General features: G+C 32.8%; 1 protein-coding gene across 2 annotated transcripts in view; it reads left to right on the top strand.

The window, feature by feature from the left end:
* The window catches only part of LOC148602736 (uncharacterized), a 72,821-nt gene extending 52,636 nt beyond the window's left edge, over window positions 1-20,185 (top strand). Inside the window, exons 39-42 of one of the 2 annotated variants that reach the window (XM_088551734.1) lie at window positions 398-500; window positions 6,784-6,858; window positions 16,535-16,595; window positions 20,063-20,185. In XM_088551734.1, coding sequence (XP_088407860.1) covers window positions 398-500; window positions 6,784-6,858; window positions 16,535-16,560 — 204 coding nt within the window. In that variant the 3' untranslated portion in view covers window positions 16,561-16,595; window positions 20,063-20,185. Of the gene's footprint in view, window positions 1-397; window positions 501-6,783; window positions 6,859-7,975; window positions 10,521-16,534; window positions 16,596-20,062 lie in introns of those variants that run through there. The other variant, XM_088551733.1, reaches the window with a different exon arrangement.
* Window positions 20,186-20,997: the final 812 nt, after the last annotated feature.

The following is a 20,997-nucleotide window of genomic DNA, read 5'->3' as shown; positions in this document are numbered from 1 at the left end:
ACGATTTGACGGATTGATGACTGTTGACTGATTGATCGCTGATGGATCGATGACTGATCTGTTATGTAAAATGACATAAGATCTGTTTGAAATAAAAGTCACGTGATGAAATCACCGGTTTGATGGATCGGTTTGACAGATCGATGAGTGACCAGAAACTTATTGGTGATCGATGACTGATCACAATTTTTGTTGCATGGATCGGTTCAGGTACTGTATACATGTACCTCCTTAAGCCAATGATTTTGTATTTTGCTTGGGCGTTTTCAAACTTCACATGTACATGACATTGACAAACAGTGCAGTGTAAAATTTGTCAATTGATTTCATAGTGACTGCCTTTTCTTATTTTCACTTGGTGAAGTAAAAAGTAATAATTTCCCTTTATTGCTTTTAGGCAGGAGATATTTTGATAGTTCTGTATACTGATGTAGGATGGTCGCCATATTTCCCACTATTATCAGGACTCGTCACGGAGATTGGAGGACTAGTTTCTCATGGTAAGTGTTTTTCAAACACCCGTTTCTCACAGAGTTGGTCAGAGAAAGAAAAGGGCTTTTCACTTGTTGTCTCCTCCTTTAGTTTATTGTAAATCACACTTTTCTGTTGCAGCCAGGGAGCAATCATTTGAATTTTAGAAGGAACAAATAGACATGCCCTGCCTATCTTTTTTGAGAAAATATATATCCTCCCTTTTTTATTTGTTTTTTTTTTTTAAATAAACAATAAAATATAAGGACAGTTAGATATCCTACTCTTTTATGCTTTCCCGAAGGGTAGCTAGGAAGACATGTTCTATACTACCTTTTTTGGAAGAAATAATATAGGTCCTGCCTTTTTTTATTTCAGCATTTTTAAAGAAAATAGAAACAATGAAATATTACAACATAAGGGTTTTGAATTTTTATTTCACATTTCAACCTAGGTGCCCCTCCTTAAGTAACAACCTAGGTGCCCCTCCTTAAGTAACAACCTAGTTGCCCCTCCTTAAGTAACCTAGGTGCCTCTCCTTAAGTAACAACCTAGGTGCCCCTCCTTAAGTAACCTAGGTGTCCCTCCTTAAGTAACAACCTAGGTGCCCCTCCTTAAGTAACAACCTAGGTGCCCCCTCCTTAAGTAACCTAGGTGCCCTTCCTTAAGTAACTTTAATATTAACACTTTTTGATCATTAACAGGACTTGGTAGTTGGTCTCCATATACCATGTACCTCTCATTTTTGATCTGATCTCTAATTGTTAATGTTCCCAATATTTTTCCCCACTATGCAGGTGCATGGAATTAATGGAAACTTTTGCCACCCATGGTAAGTAGTCTTCAACATTTGCATTATCTTTATGGTAGTCAAAAATGGAGACCAAATAATGGTAAGATTTCTCCACATTTCCACCTTTTCTAAGAATTTTGGAAGATTAGAAGACCTGCATTATAAAACACATAGATATCAATAAAGCAATATAGAAAAGGAAACAGATATAAGTCTGTTTTTTACCTTTAACAAATTTTGACAGATTACTGTCATCTTGATAACTGGCTTCCATATTTCCACACTATAAGCTGCTTTTCATGATATCAGGGCATCCTATTCAGAATGAAATACTTGGTTAAACTACCACATTTAAAGCATTAGTTCAGGTATCTAAGCTTGAACAAAGATTTATTTGCTAATAAACAAATAAATCGAAACAAGCAGCATATTTAAGGAGGTAGACATAGGATAAGGGACATAACTCTTGAAATCAGTAATATGTTTTTATCATATTCAATTTAACCAAGCTTTCATTTGAAACATATTAAACTCAGTCCAAGATACTTAGATGCTTACATAATTTAATGTAAAATGCTGAGTACAAACGCTCCAATGATTTGTATGATTTGTGTCCCTTACCCTAGGTCTACCTCCTTAAATTGATAGGAATTACATGATATATTGGATCGACTTTAATGTGCACAGAATATAACTCTTTGCTGTATTATAAGACTTGAATTAAATGAAAATATTCAGTGATGAAGTTTGTCTGAGACCTAACTGCAAATGACACGAAGATTTAAAGTAAAATGACATGAATTTTTGGTAACAAAAAAGTTGAAATTTTGTAAGCTAATCGTTTATATATACTTATTGACATACATTCGAATATTAGCCTAAATATGATCAAAGAGTAATCAAGGGAACCAAGGTTATAGCGGTAATCAAAAGAATGTAATCCAGGGACAAAGACCAGACATGGAAAACAGACATACACAACAAAGAACATAAAGTAACTAAAATCATACATATGAAGGAGCAAAAGCAAATGAGCAACTCAGACTCCACTAAAAACTGGGAGCATGGACCAGGTGCACCGATAGGGTAAGCGTCCTCTGTTTTTCTAGAAACAACCGCGGAGTTGCTCGCAAAAAGTTTGTCAAAACTGCTAATACAGAACAAAATACAAGAGTGTGACAATACGGGATCTAGCCGTCCAAAACGGCGGTCCAATATGTCATATTGGACTGGTTTAAATACATATTGGTCAAGCGTATTGGACTAGTTAGTCAATAAAGGTATAATTGCGTTAGGTTTTCCATATTGGCTAAGTTATTGGTCCGAGGTTAGCCATAGTCCAATATTTCCAGCCTAAGCCCAATTTTTCAGCCAATAAGGAAAACCATACACAATGATACTATAATATTAAAACTTCCATTTTCATTTAAAGAACTAGAAACATTTCACTGCACCACAAACATAGCATTTTGATCATTTTTATAGTAAATATAAGTGTTAAAATTAGGTTTGGTAATGTCACCCAGATGATAGCAGAATTTCGCCCTATTCAAAAAGGACTAATGGACTTTAATTTACAATTCTACAACAGAAAATTACGATATGTATGAACAGCAGACTAAATTTTGATGTTTCTTTTGAGAATAGGTCCGGGTGTTAAAAGAATAGGCCTGCAGCAGCGCTAAGCTTGTCGTAAAAGGCGACTAAATAGTGCTCAGAAACCTAGCCTGGGGCTAGGCGCTCTGCCCACAGAGCAACTGGGATGTGTGCCCCAGGTGGTGGAATGGGGTACCCCTGGCGTGTTACATGCTGGGGTTGTCAGGCTATAATACGGAAAACCTGACCGCAAACCATAGTGGTGCACCGTGTTGGGAAAGATGCCACGTTCCTCGCACGTTAAAGAATCCTGCTGTGGTATTCGATAGGAGTAGGAACCTTTGCGCTCCGCCACAGGAGGCTAAATTGCCCGACCTTACCCATCCCCCTTTTTTCCAGTGGCAACCAAAATTTGTCGACCCTATTATCCTTGTGTCCCATCCTTTTTTTTCATTTCATGTTCATTTAATCATCCATTTCATGTTCATCGTCTGAATATAGCTGAAATATTGCTGCTCGGACGTTAAACCCCAACAAACAAACAAACAAACAAACAATAAATTTTCTTGCTGATAATTCATTTATCTATTAATTTTAATCCTGCTGGTGCACCTTATCCATGCTCCCAGTTGTTGCTCATTTATTTTTGTTTATTTGTATGTATTATTTTGATTATTTAATGTTCATTGTTGTGTGTGTGTCTGTTTTCCCTGTCTGGTCTTTTCTTTTGATTGCATTGTTATGATTTCCGATAGATAGAATCATGGCTCCTTTGATTTCTCTTTAATGCATATGTACATCCATTGATATTTAATTTTTTGTTCACTTAAACGTAGCATTCACACATATATTGACCAAGATTCAGTCAGTTTTCATTGTTGGGTTGCACTGGATTATTTAGGTTCCATAATAATCTCGGTTCAATTGTATCAGGGAATGAAAATCCTTGGTAACTTGACCAAAAACAAAAAAATATACATGTACCGTTTTTCACGAAGCAACATCACAAATTACAATTTGATTAGTCACGTATATGAAAACATTACATTTAAGGAAAATAATCTCATCACCTGCTGTCATTCTAGCTTGCTTGCTTTGAAATATTAAATAAACAAATGTGTTAAATATGTTTTCATAAGCATACATGTTTGGTCAGTTGTCCAAATAAGAAAACAAAATCCTTTAATGGAAAGATGTCCTTGACTGTTCTTCTAGCTTGTTTACTTCAAAATAGGTAAATTGATATAAAAATATAGTAATGATTCTTCATGAGCTTATACATTTGTCCAATTTACTACCTGGAGCAACAACTAATTGTCATTAAAGCAAAGAAGACACGAATTCTGAACAAAATCCTTTATTCAAAAAGATCTCCACATGTACATTGACTGTCATTCTATCTTGTTTACTTTGAAATAGTTGTTGGTAAATTGATATACAAATATAGTTATGATTTTCATAAGCTGATATATTTGTCTAATTTACTACCTAGAGCAACAAATAATTGTCATTAAAGCAATGGAAGACACGAATTCTGAACATATCTATTTTATCGGCTCTAATTACCAATACAATTATCTATGCACAGAAGGAATTGTTTTGATTAAGGTCAACCATTGTATGGATAGGATATGGCTCTTAGAATGTGAATGATCGCGGGTTCAATCTCGGACTGTATACTACAAAGACTTAAGGTTCTGATGTACTAGGGGTCTTTCTTTGTCATCGAATGTGTAGCCAATATTAAATAGGAAGTCATATATTAGATAATCCTTGTGTTAGGTTTGTATCTTATTTATTGTGTGAGTGAAAACTAATCTATTGTTTTTCAAAACAGTACTAATTTTATAGTAATAATAAAAAGAAGCTGAAAATATAACACAGTAATCGCCTGTGATATAGGATATGTAAGTCTCGTTATAGTTTTATTTTCTTTACCGGAATTTCCGATGTAGAACGTATTGAAAACCGAAGACCGACGTGGATTTTATTGTTTACTTCCGCGTACTCTAAACGCTGTATAACAATGCAAAATCCTTAAGGTTTTGTTTTTTTTCCACTATATTTATCATGTAGAAATAGTTGTTTGTCATTTTTATTGGTATTTTTTTTACACAGGAAGATTTTTGCCCTTAACACTGAACTCAACGCTCTCTAAATGACAAATCTCTATGCTTTGTCCTTGTTCCCATGAAAAATGCAATTAAGTCAACTTATAAAGTTATCGATAAAGTTACCTGAAATTCACAAGAACATAACAGTGCACAACATGAATAAGCAAAGCTAATTTTTAGGAAAATACACAACACACACGCTAAAATTTGAATTCGTCTGTGTGTAGCATATTTTACACAAATTGTATGTGTACGTGACCGCTTTTAACCTTTTCCCCATACATTACAAAACTGATGATTTTCAGAAATTCGTTGTCACGATCATTGTGATAATAATATTGTGTGAAAATAAACGAAGAAATCACAAGGACGGAGTTCACCATCAGGTCGATAAATTGAAAGTTTCTTGTCTGAAAAGCATGGCCAAGGTTTGTTTAGAGAGATATGGATATAAACAGTTTTTATATGAACAATCTTGATTATGTAATAAAGTAGGCAAACTCTAGAGGTCACAAATTATACTGAAAAAAAAAACAACAAAAACTCATCAGCAATCTAAATAATCGAAAATGAAAAAAAAATCAATACATAGATAATCTCATTACATGCTGTCCTGTTAAGCCCACCCTTAAATGTTTGTTTTTTTAATTAAATCTATTGTTTTTATGGGGGCTGTTTGTTTTCTATTGGTATTAGTAATATTAATTTTAATAATTATGTAGCTGGAAATTTTCTTGTTGCAAATTACTTGAAGGTAGTAAATAAAAGTCTATTGTTATTTTCCTATTAATCAACAACATGCCACGTTCATTATGAGAAAAAAAAATAACACCTTATTACTATAGAAGTTGCTTTTGTACTTGAAATAATGAGAAAAATACTCATTTTTATACGAACGCATTATCATCGTCTGTAAACTGATCGGAAACCATAGTGGTACAACGTGTTGGGAAAGATGCCACGTTCATCGCACGTTGAAGAACCCTTCTGTTATATTCTATCGGAGTAGAAACCATTGCCACATGGGTGGAGTTGCCCGACCCTACCTACCTTTCCCTATTTCCAGTGGCAATCAAAATTTGTCGACCCAATTATCCTTGTGTCCCAACCCATTTAAGCTCACCTGGCCGAAGGCCATTTGATGGATTTTGCCATCCCTTGGCGTACGTCGTCTATTTACAGCTGTTCAAAACTCTTCTCCTTCTCTGACACTACTTGATCAAACGGAACAAAACTTAAAATGAATGTTTCTTGGGGTATCCTGCATAGAACTGATGTGAGTTTTTTTTATCCGTCGAAAAGCATGGTTGCAGTTACTAAAAATAGAACAAGGGAATTTCGTGAAAGCCAATAATTTCCATAAGGACCAGTTTTTAGAGCCCCCCCCCCCAAATAAAAAAAAACAAAAACAAACAAACAAACAAAAATACAAAACAAAACAAAACAAAAACGAATTTTTATAAACGTTTTTGTAAACAATACCTTATAACCTTAAATTGTAGGTTAACTGGTTTAACTCGTCTGAATATAGCTGAAATATTGCTGCTCGGACGTTAAACCCCAACAAACAAACAAACTAACAAACAAACATTAACTGGTTTAACTCCTCATTTCACTGTGAAATGCCTGTTCCAAGTCACATAATTCATTTATTTCAGATTTATCCTTTGTGATTGAATTCGGTAATTTAGTTTCTCACGTAGATCATTTCAAGTTTCTAAAAGGTTTATTCACTTGCTGATCCAACTTTACAAGGTATGCATTCTACCGACAATACGTATATACTTTGCATATCATTTGTTTTTACAGGGGCTGTTGTTGCAAGAGAGTTTGGTCTGCCGTGTATAGTGAATGTTCCGAATGCCACAAATTTGTTCCAGTCAGGTAAGATGATAATGGAGAGAAACCATTATATGAATAACAAATAGCTAAGAGGAAGATAGGGCAGTTTGTTACCTCGAGAAAATCATTGTAACCCTGAGGTATATTTTCAAGGATAACATACTCTCTATCATCCTTTCAGCTATATATTATTTACTTTATTATACTTAATGTTCCTTTTTCTTTTTAACACTAAATCCTAACATTCAGATTTGTATATTTTATCAAAAAAATATGTTGAATTAATGACTACATTGATATTATTCTGTTTTTAAATTTGGTATTGTGGGCAAACATTTTGTTAATTTTAATCACTGTTCTTCTAATCATTTAAATGGACGATGCTCATATATATGTTCCTTCAAAGCAAAACTTACTCCATTTGAATTGGTACTTCTTGTTTCCGTAACCAGTCGACAGTGTAGTAGATAAAAAACCACTTTTTGAGACATGTGATAGAGCATAATATTACTCTGATATTTAACCAATCAGAATACAGCAAATTAACATGAAGTATAATAATATAAAACACACAACCAAAATCAGGCAATAGTATTTTGGAGGATGAAACATTTCTATCATCCAGATTTTGCCTTCGACTGGCCACTGAAACAATATATAAGTACCACTTTAAATAAATTGACTCCACAGAACAACCGAAAAGTATAAAAAAGATTTACTATCACATACTTAGTAAGATTTCTAAAGAGTTCTTGACTTTGGGCTTGCGCAGAAGACGAGTACCTTACGCAAGTGTTTGGTTTTGACCTCCCCTTTTTGGATATATCTGTCTGTAGGTTCCATAGCTTGTTTATAATGTTTATTTTTCTATGTCTTGAGGTATGCCCAATCCATTTCCGTTTTGCAAACCTTATTATCTGTGTTTTGGTTACATTTAAGTCCTTCACCATTATTCATAGCTGGATATTTTGTCCGACCATCTTATGTAAAGGAGGATAATCATGCATTTATTGACTGAAATTTGTAATGGTTTGAATAGTGTCACTGTTTCTTTCTTGATCTCTGTTTAGTATCGTATACGAGAGTACGGATTTGACATTTGTACTAAAAATGATTTTATTATGAAAAATGATGTTTTGTTATTTTAATATGTTTCTAGGAGATTTTGTAAGGCTTGATGGTCATGCTGGTACTATACAAAGATTGGAAGAATCATGATATAAAACATAAAAATATCAATAACTTTTTACTTATTTTGAACAAATGAAATTCATTGTTGTTATATTTGTATACTTACAACTTTACATATTTGTTTTGTTGCTTTTTACTCAAAACTAATAGAGCAATGTTATGCATCAAATTTTTTGTATGATTTATTTTTTATTTTCAACATATGTGATAATGATTTATAATACAGTTTTTGTCGTCTGATTATTAACTAATACCGATATTACTAGTATTATTTGTAAATTGCTATTTTCAGAATATTATAAATCTTTTGATTTCGTTATTAGTGTGATAATGTAATATAAGAAGCACTTATTTAAACCCATCATGTATTCACCCACACATATTCATTTAGGTTGATCGGATTTCGAGATTTTCGTCATGAACAAATGAGATGCTAAAAGAGTAATCAAGGGAACCAAGGTTATAGCGGTAATCAAAAGAATGTAATCCAGGGACAAAGACCAGACATGGAAAACAGACATATATAACAAAGAACATCAAGTAACTAAAATCATACATACAAAGTAACAAAAGCAAATGAGCAACTCGGACTCCACTAAAAACTGGGAGCATGGACCAGGTGCACCGGTAGGGTAAGCGTCCTCTGCTATTCTAGAAACACCTGCCGAGTTGCTCATAAAAAGTCAAGAAGTTCGGGGTAGACAAACGAGGAAGGGATAACTATGACCCGTTGAATAAATCAGTTTTCATACTGCAGATGGATAAAAAAATCAGCTTTTTATCAATTCGTACCAAAAAAAAACTTAAGCAAAGAAATACCGAAGCGTCAACAGTGGGATGATTCAGATTCCACTATTAGGTACTTATAGGTTAAACGCAACCCACTTTTAACTTGTCCCTTTCACTTGCAAATGATTAATTTATCCTATTATCGTTTTTGCATCAACGTTTTTGTTTTGCATTTTTTACATCTGTTTATACTCAATCCTGTCTTTAAGGAGACGTAATCAGGTATATCACTGTCAATGTTTATATAGATGCTTAATACTGAGTAAGGATCTCCTCAAGATGTTTTGTTATTTTTGTAGATCATTTTTCTTGATAGAAAGGCATTTTCTTACTTTTTGAGTTGGTGTCTTTTTTTAAGGAGTTTTAAAAGTTTAAATTCCGAGTAAGGTTGTACAGGTGTATCATATGTGAAACACTGATATTTTTGTTTTTGATTTTCATCGTTATGTTTGGTTTATTTATAGACGTTCTATGAGTTGTTGGTACATAAGAATCACCCTTTCCGTCCCGCTGTCAGAATTTCGTCGCAATTATCTTGGCTCTTAATGGATGGATTGATTTCTACTTTCGTAGATGGGTTTTACGCTCGAATTTATTTTTGTTCTTGTTCGAAATTAACTTCTTGTACGAATGGGGGTATGCCTATCACGAAAAGACAAAACTTGCAACTTTATGATCTCATTCTGAATCATTACGGCTTCTTTGATTGGTTGTATGCACTGTAATGTGTTTAGAATGAAAGAAAGGACCGACAAGTGTAAAATTTGCCTATCTAGTGCAGCAGTTAAAATCATAATAAGTATAATACATGTATGTGTAAGCTCTTTTGCTTCTTCTTTTTAAACAATTGCCTGATCATCGCAACACTTGGATTAGATGTATTTTCATATGCGGCTGCTACAGGTATTTAGATTTATTGGATTTACCTTTGGATTTATATTTCATTATTAAGTAGCTGTCTTTGTAAGAATCATGCAAAATCTGAAAAAAAGTGACACACCCTAAAAAGGCCACATATTTTTATTTTTGTAATCAAGTTGTTTTATAGGTCTATATTATAAAATGTGTAATTATTCATTCAAGTCTGCCTGCTCTTAGGAGATAATCAGCATTGAAAATCCAATTGGATTCTATTGTATTTGAGTGTCATTTACAGAGTTATCTCCCTTAATTTTGAATTATACTGTGCATTCCATACAATTTTTATCTCATATGAGCACAGGTTATATGAAAAACTAAATGTTAATTTTTGTTTACTAAAGCATTTTAAACAAAATATCAAAAATAAAAATATGTAGGCTTTCCAACCATGTATCACATTTTGCATGATTCTTAGCTGGAGTGCTACTTAATTATTGGAATATTATTTGTATTTATTCTGTTCTCCCTTATAAAGCAAAGCGCTTCATTTTTTACCCCGGTTTTTATCAAGGTTAGTGCTGTTCATTTTTCTGTGTGTAGTTTGTATTGTTTAGTCTATCATTATTATGTTTTTCCAATGTGTTTTTTTTGTTGTTGTAGAAATTAACATGTTGCTAAGCTTACTTAAGACTAACCATACTGTTGCATCGTATCATAGAAAGGGAAGGTTACAACCCCAGTGCTTAAACATTTTGAATAATTTAATTTGTAGATGTTTTTATTTTTATTGTGTTTATTTATCTGTGATAACCCAGTATTAAAGCAATGCTCACAGTAAAAATAAACCTTTAATAACGCTTCAACTGGTTGGGTTTATTATTTCCACACAGTTAAAGTAAGCGACAATGCACTTGTATTATTAGATTTTTTTAGATTTTTATTTACGTCTTTATATAAAAATCAGACACAACTTAGGGAGGTGATTCATGAATTTCAAAAACCCACCAAATTCACTTTTTTCGAATTCAGAAACAGTTAATGACCACATTTGTGATAAAGCTATTGCACTTCAGATTGCATTTAAAATTGGCACATGGCAAGAATTATCGTTCTTGTTTTAGCTGATTTTTAGTGAGAACTGAATGTAAACAGACAGAACTACAGTCACATAGAAATATTGCATATGAACAGAAGACCGAAAGAACATCGACTTTTGATTAGTATTTCTACATCTTGAATCATTTCTTACAATGACCGCAACTGAATTTGATACGGATTGGTACTTAACATATTGTTAAAACACAACTCATGTCTATACTACAGACCAGCTAATGCGTGATTGTTAGTGTGATTGTGTTTGATCAATGATTTAACATAATCTATGATTTAAGGCTCAACCTATTTATACTCAAATTACTTTGGGGTTTGTTGATTATGTCTTTGAATGTTTTCACAGACATGAGTAAGAGTAACCAAGGGAACCAAGGTTATAGCGGTAATCAAAAGAATGTAATCCAGGGACAAAGACCAGACATGGAAAACAGACATACACAACAAAGAACATAAAGTAACTAAAATCATACATACAAAGTAACAAAAGTAAATGAGCAACTCGGACTCCACTAAAAACTGGGAGCATGGACCAGATGCACCGGTAGGGTAAGCGTCCTCTACTGTTCTAGAAACACCCGCCGAGTTGCTCATAAAAAGTCAAGTCCGGGGTAGACTTCTTATGATAAACACTTTGAATCTTCGTTAAAAGTTGAAACAATCACGGCATTTCCGGAGTACGTCTCCCTAAGCTGGTTCCCTGGTCAATATCATAAGCGACCCTAGGATCGCTAAAGGTGTTATACCAATATTTCTGGTCTCCATTATTTCTATGTTAAATTCGGCTTTTTTAGTAAGGCTCAATTTTTTTTTACATCAGTACAGATGGTGCTAGAGGGGTATCATTATGATGGTTACCCTTTACCTTAATTCTCATAAAAATATCAACATACTTTATGTGCCTTCTATGAAAGAACGGTAAAGTGAAAGTAGCCAAGTGCAGAAATTGCAACTTTCGTTTTGAAATTTAGCCATATCAAGGGGCCTAGAGTTTTTGTTCAGAATTGTTTTGCCCTACACTGAATAAAGAAAATGAGTATTGCTGATTCATTCAGCTTTCAGATGGCACCAAGTTTGTATACCTCTACTAAACAAGGAGAATGATAGGGTGCAATATTGGGACTACTTCGTGTCATTACGAACTACTTTCTTGTATGTGCAGGCGACTGGTTTCCGAAATAGTGGTATTACACCTAAAATATAGACTCAGGTCACCAGCGATGGACATGCACAATATATGAATAAATTGTCGCTTATGAAATAAAATAAAAACAATGATGAGATTATCTTAATTAACTTTATAGTTGTGCATTTATATCGAACGATGATATAAGTAATTTGAAAGAAATATTTTAATGATTCTTTTTTAAATTTGAATATTGGAACGTATAAAAGTAAATGAAATAAGTCACATTTGCTCAGCCAATCAAAAAGCAGAAAACGTCACTGGTGACACGATCCGGGGTTATATTTGAGAGAAACTTGTGGAACGAAATATTACCCGAGTTTCCAGGTTATATGTCACCCTCGATAGAACAATTTTTCGCCATTCATGCTTCAGAGCCTTTACATATATTGGGCGCTTCTTCCCTATTAATTTGGTTTCGAATTGGGCTCGTAGTTTTTTTTACAACGTGTTTAAGTTCCCTATCTGTTAGGAAAGGGTAATCAACGGAACCAAGGTTCTAGCGGAAATCCAAAGAAAGTAATCAGGGACAAAAACCAAACATGGAAAACAGAAACAGGAACACTTAATTGTATAAAAATATATATACATCCCCGAAAAAAAGCCACAACAGCAAAAACCATAGATAGGATTTGTGCACTCCATTCTTATAGCAGCTAGCAAATATTCCACTGCAACGCCAACCCTCTCTGCGCAGATTAAAAAAATGTGTCATTTGGAAGTTTACCTATTTCTATTAAATATAATCATCTGCTGAAAGGATGTGATAAATGACGAGTAAAGATGGAAAACAAGAATAGAATAATAAACTCATTCATTGATTTTATGTAGAAAAAAACAGTTTGACTCAATGTGTTAATTATAAAGGTATTATAAGGTTTATACAGTCTTCTATTACTAGTTAAAATGATAATTGCCTCATTTTAAATACATGACCGTTGTAGAATATATAGAAGAATCACGAAAGACAGGTAATAAGAAACTACCCATTTACAACTTACCTGGTGAATTTTTTTTCACCGACACAATATGTCAAGAGAATGCCCATATAAAAACCAGGCAAATTATATGATGTTTGTTTGTTTTGTTTTGTTTTCTTTGAATGTTTCACTCATTAAAGTCAATTTGGGTAAACTTCCTTTGATGTGTACATATTGATAATGTTTTGATCGGCAAATTGACTTGATATAAAAGAAGTTATCGGCTCAGTTTGCAATAAGCATGCACCACTTACCTGCATAGGGATTCGCATTTTTCGGGGAGGCAATTGAAATTACGTTCTATTACGACGTTGCAAGGACTGTGACTGTGAACAATATTGTAAATAAATGCAAAAGAAATGTGGCACCTGTACAACATCACACATTGCTTTAACATACATCCTGAAATTGTATAATAAACGATAGAGTATACTTTTCGAAAGCCACAATTATGATTTGCTGCAATTTTACATTTACTGGCACTAGTACATGTAAATCGTCTGCTCTGGCACTGAACCTTCCCCTGTTAAATTGCTTCATAAACTGACGCACGTGCTAAATTTTGAGTGGATCGTTTTCCAATTCATGACGATCATTGGTCATCCGATGAAGAAGTCTCCATTTAAGTTATGCTTTTTGGTTGTATCTTTAATATATTTAAGATAAATAGCATCATTTTCTTTTATAAGTAGCAAATTACCGATAAAAGGAATAAATGCCATTTTGTTTTAGATCGTGACTTCATCCCCATTAATATCTTGCTCGCCCTAGCGACTTTGTTACGGTTCAAACAGATGAGCCCGCTAGGTTGAGCCTGATGTTAACCGATCTAAAACAAAATGCCATTTATTCCTTACTATTTTAAATAATGCAAATTCTGCAAAATGTGATACACCTAAAAAAAGCTACATATTTTATTTTTGTTATTGAGTTGCTTTATAGATCTATTTTCAGGTTTCCTTAATATTAAAAAGCAGAATTTTTGTATATAACGAATTGGCGGTCATATACTGTATTTTCTTTACCAAAAAGCTTAAGTCTGATCTCTATGTCTTTGTTCCTTGATCATTCTTTTGATTACCCCTAGAACCGTGGTTCCCTTGATTACTCTTTTATAAGTACTAGTCTATTCACCTAATACTTTAAAACCTCTCTAAACAGAACTCTTTTCGGACTGTAAAATTTGGTCGGTGTACGATTTATCCAGGTTTAAAATAATTTATACTGATATAATGGGACTTCAAAATTTGTCTGGTTTAGTAAGGTTTTCGGTTAATTCAGAGTTCGGTTTAGACGGGTTTACAAACATGGATTCATTTAGATGCAAACCTATCTTCAGTGATAAAGTGTTTTACTTATATCATAAATATATTATAAATGCATGATTTAAATTTTGATTTGTAATGATGCACTTTTGGATTAAAGAATTTGTTCGTTTTAATTAGACAGGTGCTCGGATTACCCTGGTTCAAAATAAATTTCATCTGATATATAGGGACTTTAAATGGTGTCTGGTTTAGACAGGATTCCCGTTTATTCAGGGTTAGGTTTATGTAAAGAGTTCAGCAGGAACTATGTCTCTATAACATTGTAGAGACACCCCCACCTCACCTACCCCAAAATAGGAACAAACAAACACAGTTTTTGTTATCCAAATACCAAAATATAAGGAATGAATATCACTGCAAATTCTTACAACATCTTTCTAAGAATTTATTATACACCAAGAAAACAATTTCTTGATTTATGCGACGAGTTGAGGTTTACCTTTTTTTTACATTTTCACAATTGTCAAATACTGAGGTTATTTAAAACATGAAGTGAATAAGTCTTGCACTAGTGTGAACCCTACAAAGAGTAGTTACAGTACCCATCTATTTCTTGGGGTGATCATTATATACGCCCGTATGTGAGTAAATCACAATTTGCTTTTGCTTAATCTTTATATGGACGTATAGTAAATATAAAATAGTGCAAATTACCTTTTAACCCTAACTCCTACCTTAATCGACAGGCTGCCGACTCATTAAACTCAGTTATTTTCATATAGGTAATAAGGGCGTGATCGAATCATAATCTTGGATTCAAAGCTGTATAGAAATTATTGTCACATATAAAGTTTCATATTACGTTTTAAATCAAGAAGAAACTCTGCTAATTGAAGGATGTTAACCGCGAAAGAAATGACGTCTACAGGAAGACTTGGCATTTAAATTTGAGAAAATTGAGTTTATTGGGAAAGGGAAATTATATATAAGAAATCATGAATTGAAGTACGCGAACAGATTTTTCGAAACATTAAGATGAAATGGTGTTTATTACAGAAGATGCATCGTTGACTTACTTCTGTTTCTTAGTTAATTCTTTTAGATAGATGATTCTACAGTGTATCCATATATTATATCATTTACAATATTAAGGAAAAATTTGGATAGTTAGAAGTACTCCGTTTCTGCCAAGATTATTCAATGATTCAGGTAAAGTTTAAATTGTGAAAGGGGGAAATGATATATATATATATAATGCAAGTCATACAATATAACATATATAAACATTATTAAATTAATATTTTGTATTTAAGCCTGTTCTGAATTTCATAAGTGTTAACGTCTAACAGCGTTGTAATTTAACGTCCCAATTTTAATCGTGGATATGGAAATATTTTATGGTTCGTAAATACTATCAAATGTGTCAACTTCTTCCGGAAGTAAGAGTATAAGAAAAATGTTTATTTTCAAACCTTTTTTAAAAACAAACACTTAAATGACCAATTGGCAGCACTTGACATCAATTACATATGGCCATTAAAACATGTTATATGCGAGGATAATACAATGTTGTCACTTCTTTGTGCATTTTAGACTACAATGAAATTGATAAATGCGTTTGAAAAATTGATCTGCTATCGAAAAATAGAGCGAAAATGACGTAAACAAACTAGTTTGAAAAAACTTACTAGTCACAATAGATTTGTGTATTTTTCTTCATCTTATTCTAAATGACAAATCTTCCTTTCTTTTTTTTATATGATACAATCAGCTATTGATGATATTATTTAAGGTCACAGGGAATAAATGAATCTTCAAGAAACGTCACAAAAAATCCGGTTTAAGGTATGACCATGTGTAAATTTAACACCTGAATCTAGAAAGTAGTGAGGCAAACGAATGTTCCTGAATTTGTTTATCATGCTTTGAAAGTTCATCAAAACCAGCAGGATTGTAAAAGCCGTTATAGGTACATTGAACGAAACAAAATGTTTGTTTTGTTTTGTTTTGTTTTTTTATTTGTTTACCGTATGATTTACCACTGGGTAAGGTATACATAGTTTCTTATCATTATTTAGATAGCACTGATTTACCGAATTTTACCTGTGTAAATATTTTTTTATAATTTACACTGTGAAATAAATTCGGTAACCTCACTCTCGCCAAAACGTCACAACACGTAACAACACGAATATCAATCCGCCGTTCACAAAATTATAAATTTGCGTTAACTTTCGTCATAGACAACATCATGTCACATTTATTCTTTGACAAAAAAGTTTCTTTTATAACATATGTTTATATTTCTTTAAGTCACAAATCATATATTGCAGATGAAGGAGGACTTGTTTTACAATAATTACCAGGAAGATTGACAAAAAATTATAATCTAAGGTAGGGATTTTATTTTTCCTCTCAGAAAATATGTTCAACAATAAAAGGTGTTTAACTCCTATATAAGAAAAAACTTGTTTCTAGACGGAATCAAATTCAGTAAAAGAAATTTAAGACGAAGGAAAAAATATTTACACTTTTTTCTGATTATCATTTTTATTACTTTATTATTTTGCAAGGGAGTTTACACCACACTTATAGAAATAATGAAACCGCCAAGTTCAGAGAAGTCAAACGGAAACAACATTTAAACAGAAAAAAAAAAGAAAAACATGAAGCCTAATATAAATATGGGCCTTGAGAGGTACCTAGGAAACCAAATACAGAAATGGGCCTTTAAAAGTTAACTAGGAATCCAAATACAATAATAGGCCCTTGAAAGTTAATGAAGATCTCAAACATAGAAATTGGCCCAACTGTTAGAATATTTGAGATGATAAAATAAAAAAATCTGTGGATTATTATTATTTGTGTGTAGATATACTTCTCTTGCTTTGTTTTCGGAAAGTGCATTTTATCTCCCGTCACGCCCGTACGCAGACCAGTATATTGTACAAGGAGAGTAAATTTGTGTGTATTTGTGCAAATTGAAACGTCTTATACGACCGAAAATTTAACGTATGCAAAAGTAGAATTTTTGTAATGACTTTTATCTCTAAATATTTTTTTCCGATCGAGCGTATTCAAACTATGACAAGTTCTCGGGCATGTGATGTTTTATACGTCAGTTACAATACCATAAGAAAATTGAAAATGGAAATATCAAAGTGTACATATATGATTAGAGAAAAATGCATTACTTTACTATAAGATTCCTGTGAATTTTTTTTTGGAGTTACTCTTTGATGATTAGCACTGATATTTTGTTTTGCCATCTAGAAAAAAGTTCTTTCTTCTGGGGTAAGTTCGATTTCTGGCGATTTCTGAAAAAGGGAGAACGCTTCATACATGGTTTTTTGGTAAATCGAACTTTCCGAGGGACAATGCAAAGAATAAATCACTTAAAAGTTGTCGAACCATAACATGAGGTTTCTCCACGAAAAGATCAGAATACATCGAATATCAATTTATCCAAATCCTATACTGACATTTCTACAAAATTAAATCAAAAGAAATAAACTTCTTTTATATCTATATAGAGATATCTGCAAGATCATATGAACTATGTTCAAATCAACTTCTTGTCGAATCATAGTTTCGTTGAGAACTTAGCCCTGTTTCAAGATACTCTTTTATCTTGGCTCTCTCATGCATGTATATCATATGAGGTCTTGAATATTGTTGTTACTTATTTTGGTTTTAAATGGTTACAAATTTCAACTCCATTACATTAACATGTATCACAGAAACATTTAACATTTACATTAATGAGCGTTTTGAAAATTGTCATTAAAATATTATATAATCTTGTAACAAATCCCTCACCATCTTCCCAAGTAAGGTTTTTGAGTCCACCCTCGCTCCCTCAAACCCCTGACATCACTCATTCATATTTAGCGGGTATCGCCCAGCCAATTCCGATTGGTTGATTCTCCGGGTGCGGAGCACCAATAAAAATTGTCCGTGGAATGGTAAACAATGATACGAGTAACTGATAGTTGTAAGCTGTCACAAATTATTCAATGTGACCAAAAAATGATAACTGTAGATTCTGTTTAGAGTCTTTAGCGAGAAAAAAATGACGTAATGTGTTTGTAGCCATTTTGTAAGTTATATCGAAGAGTTTCTATTACGAGTGATTTGATTGGATTTTGGATCCGGGTTAAATTTAGGTAACTCACCAGATGGCGCTGGACGATACCCGCTAAATATGAATGAGTGATGTCAGGGGTTTGAGGGAGCGAGGGTGGACTCAAAACCCTGACTTGGGAGGATGGTCCCTCACAAGAAAATAAGAACTAACGTTATCAATCAAAGACTATTTCAAAGCATTTCTAAGTAAGTTATCATATGTGAAAGTGGTCCGTATTGTTGACTAAAAGTATGGCAAGCCAAAGTGGACAAAAATCAATATTTTGTAATATTAGAAAATTAATTTTTAATATTACAAAGTCATTTTTTAATATTAGAAAAAAAAAATTTAATATTACAAAGTCATTTTTTAATATTAGAAAAAAAAATTTTAATATTAGAAAGTCAATTTCTAATATTCAAAAATAGTTTTTTTAATATTAGAAATTCAGTTGAATTTTTAATATTAGAAATTCAATTGAATTTTTAATATTCAAAATGATTTTTTTTTAATATTAAAACAGTGCTTTGTGATATAAGAAATCTAATTTGAAATATTAGAAAATGAATTTGTAATATTGAAAAATCATTTTTTAATATAAGGAAATGCTCATTTTTGTCCACTTTGGCTTGCCATACTGAAGGTTTGTTATATAGATGAACAATTTTAGTTATATACTAATCCGGTCTTAAACGAGTGTTTTTATTTACTTCATCATTTGTTTTCTGTATTATATGTTATGGACTTGTTGCTTCAAAAAACTAAAAAGACAAAACACTTTAACAACCCACAAAAAGATACACAAAAAACATAACAAAACAAAATATGAGACAAAAACACCATTCGCCATGTAAAGCGAATAAGTTAAATCTTGGTGGATGACATTATTAAGACAGGAAACCACCAGAATCATTAATCATAAATCTCATTTTTCAGTATGATAGAAGTTTAGTTGTTCGGTTTCATTGAGATATATACTTTTCTTTTTGAGTGTGGTCTATTTCAAACATTTTAATCATGCTCAAAATTTATAAATCTATATGTGTTGAATATTGTACTATTCTGTGCATATTTCCCCCTGAAAATCTATATTATCATAGTACCAGTCATACACGTCTGTGAAGATTTCCTCGTCATTCATTGAAGACCCATGGAGGGCCTTGAGCTGACATTTTTCGTCCCGGTGGGATTGTTATCTCTTTTACATATTTACCATATCCATTCTCGTTGTATTGAGATTTATATATCATTTCATACACGAAATTCATTTGACATCTTGTAGCATTTGTGTTTGCAGTGATTTTATTACATGAACAATTTTCAAAAATGCCCCTCCCCCTCCTGTTGGATTTGAGAAAACACTGGCTATTTTGGATAAGGAAAGCCTGGGTAAATTAGTATTTTGGGGAATTTGGCATGATTTTTAGATTATTTTTCAAGGGAAAACAGCCTATATTCGGATGTAAATTCAGGTTTATAAAATCACTTGTTTGTCATTGTTCTCAAGATTAAATTTTCGAACTTATAAGACGATAAACTTTTCATAATTAAAACAAGTTCGGAATTGCTGGAAATCGAAGTTGTTCGTTAAACTGTGTGGCGCTCAAATGCAAATCAACAATAGTACACATTGAAAAAAAAAACAAAAAAGAAAAAAAGAAAAACAACAACAACAACAACAACAATGTCTTTAATGTGATCTAAATCAATTTGTAGCTTGTTTTCTTTATTGTAGGTTCATTAGTTTTATAATCGATTGAAAAATGGTTGCCGGATCCGGATATTTCGCAACTATTATCGTTCTTCTGGTTCCATCTACTGGATTCAATGCAACTTTACTCTATTTCCTATTGACAAGGAACAATTTGAATACGATACCAAACAAATACATAGCCTCAATTTTGAAGAGCGATCTAATGACTGGCTTACTGGTTGGAATCGGATCTACTATTGTCATGTTTTCTGATGATATTGCAAAAAATGCACTATTTTGTTATGGAACGAATTTTGCTTACAGGAGTTTATTAGCTGTTTCATGTTTCTCGCTCGTTGGTTTATCATTTGATCGGTACTTTTTCCATGTGAAACACAGCAACGTTGGACAGAGTAAATCTCAGACCAGGAAAATATTGGCCATTATATGGTTCTCGTCATTTGGTTTCGGTTTGATTTGCTTGCTTCTAGGCTTTTGCATTGACCAGCTGCTAGGAACGGTAAATGAGATAGTTGGAGCGTGGCACTTGGAGCATGAAAACATACATTCGGGAACTGCAGTCATTTCCCTAGACCTGTTTGGTCTGTGTCTCGTCCCTTCGATTGCTATGATAAACAACTATAGAAAAATAATTCATAAGTTATGGTTTTCTCCATGTGCAAATTTAGTTCAACAAAGAATTAAACGTAAATCAACAAGCATGAACATTTCGATTTCCTGTATGTACATGGTTACTTGGGCGCCATTTTATATCCTTAAAATTGTTTTTCTTTACTTCCGAGGTTTAGCTCAGGAACAGTTAGTTCAGTTTGTAACATTAATTCTGACGTGTCTAAGGTGCTTAATTTTACCTGTGATATATTTTAGCTTTTCTGAACAAGCTAAAAAGGAGTTGAGAGCAAATAGATCGGCCAGGGTAGGCCAAGAACCGAGATCGAGACGTGTTACGATCGATA

This window comes from Perna viridis, chromosome 11, assembly GCF_037379345.1.
Source record: "Perna viridis isolate PV_CMFRI_1.1 ecotype Kerala chromosome 11, ASM3737934v1, whole genome shotgun sequence".
Taxonomy (NCBI): domain Eukaryota; kingdom Metazoa; phylum Mollusca; class Bivalvia; order Mytilida; family Mytilidae; genus Perna; species Perna viridis.
The sequence above is the reverse complement of the archived record's forward strand: the minus strand, read 5'-3'. Positions and strand labels throughout refer to the sequence as shown.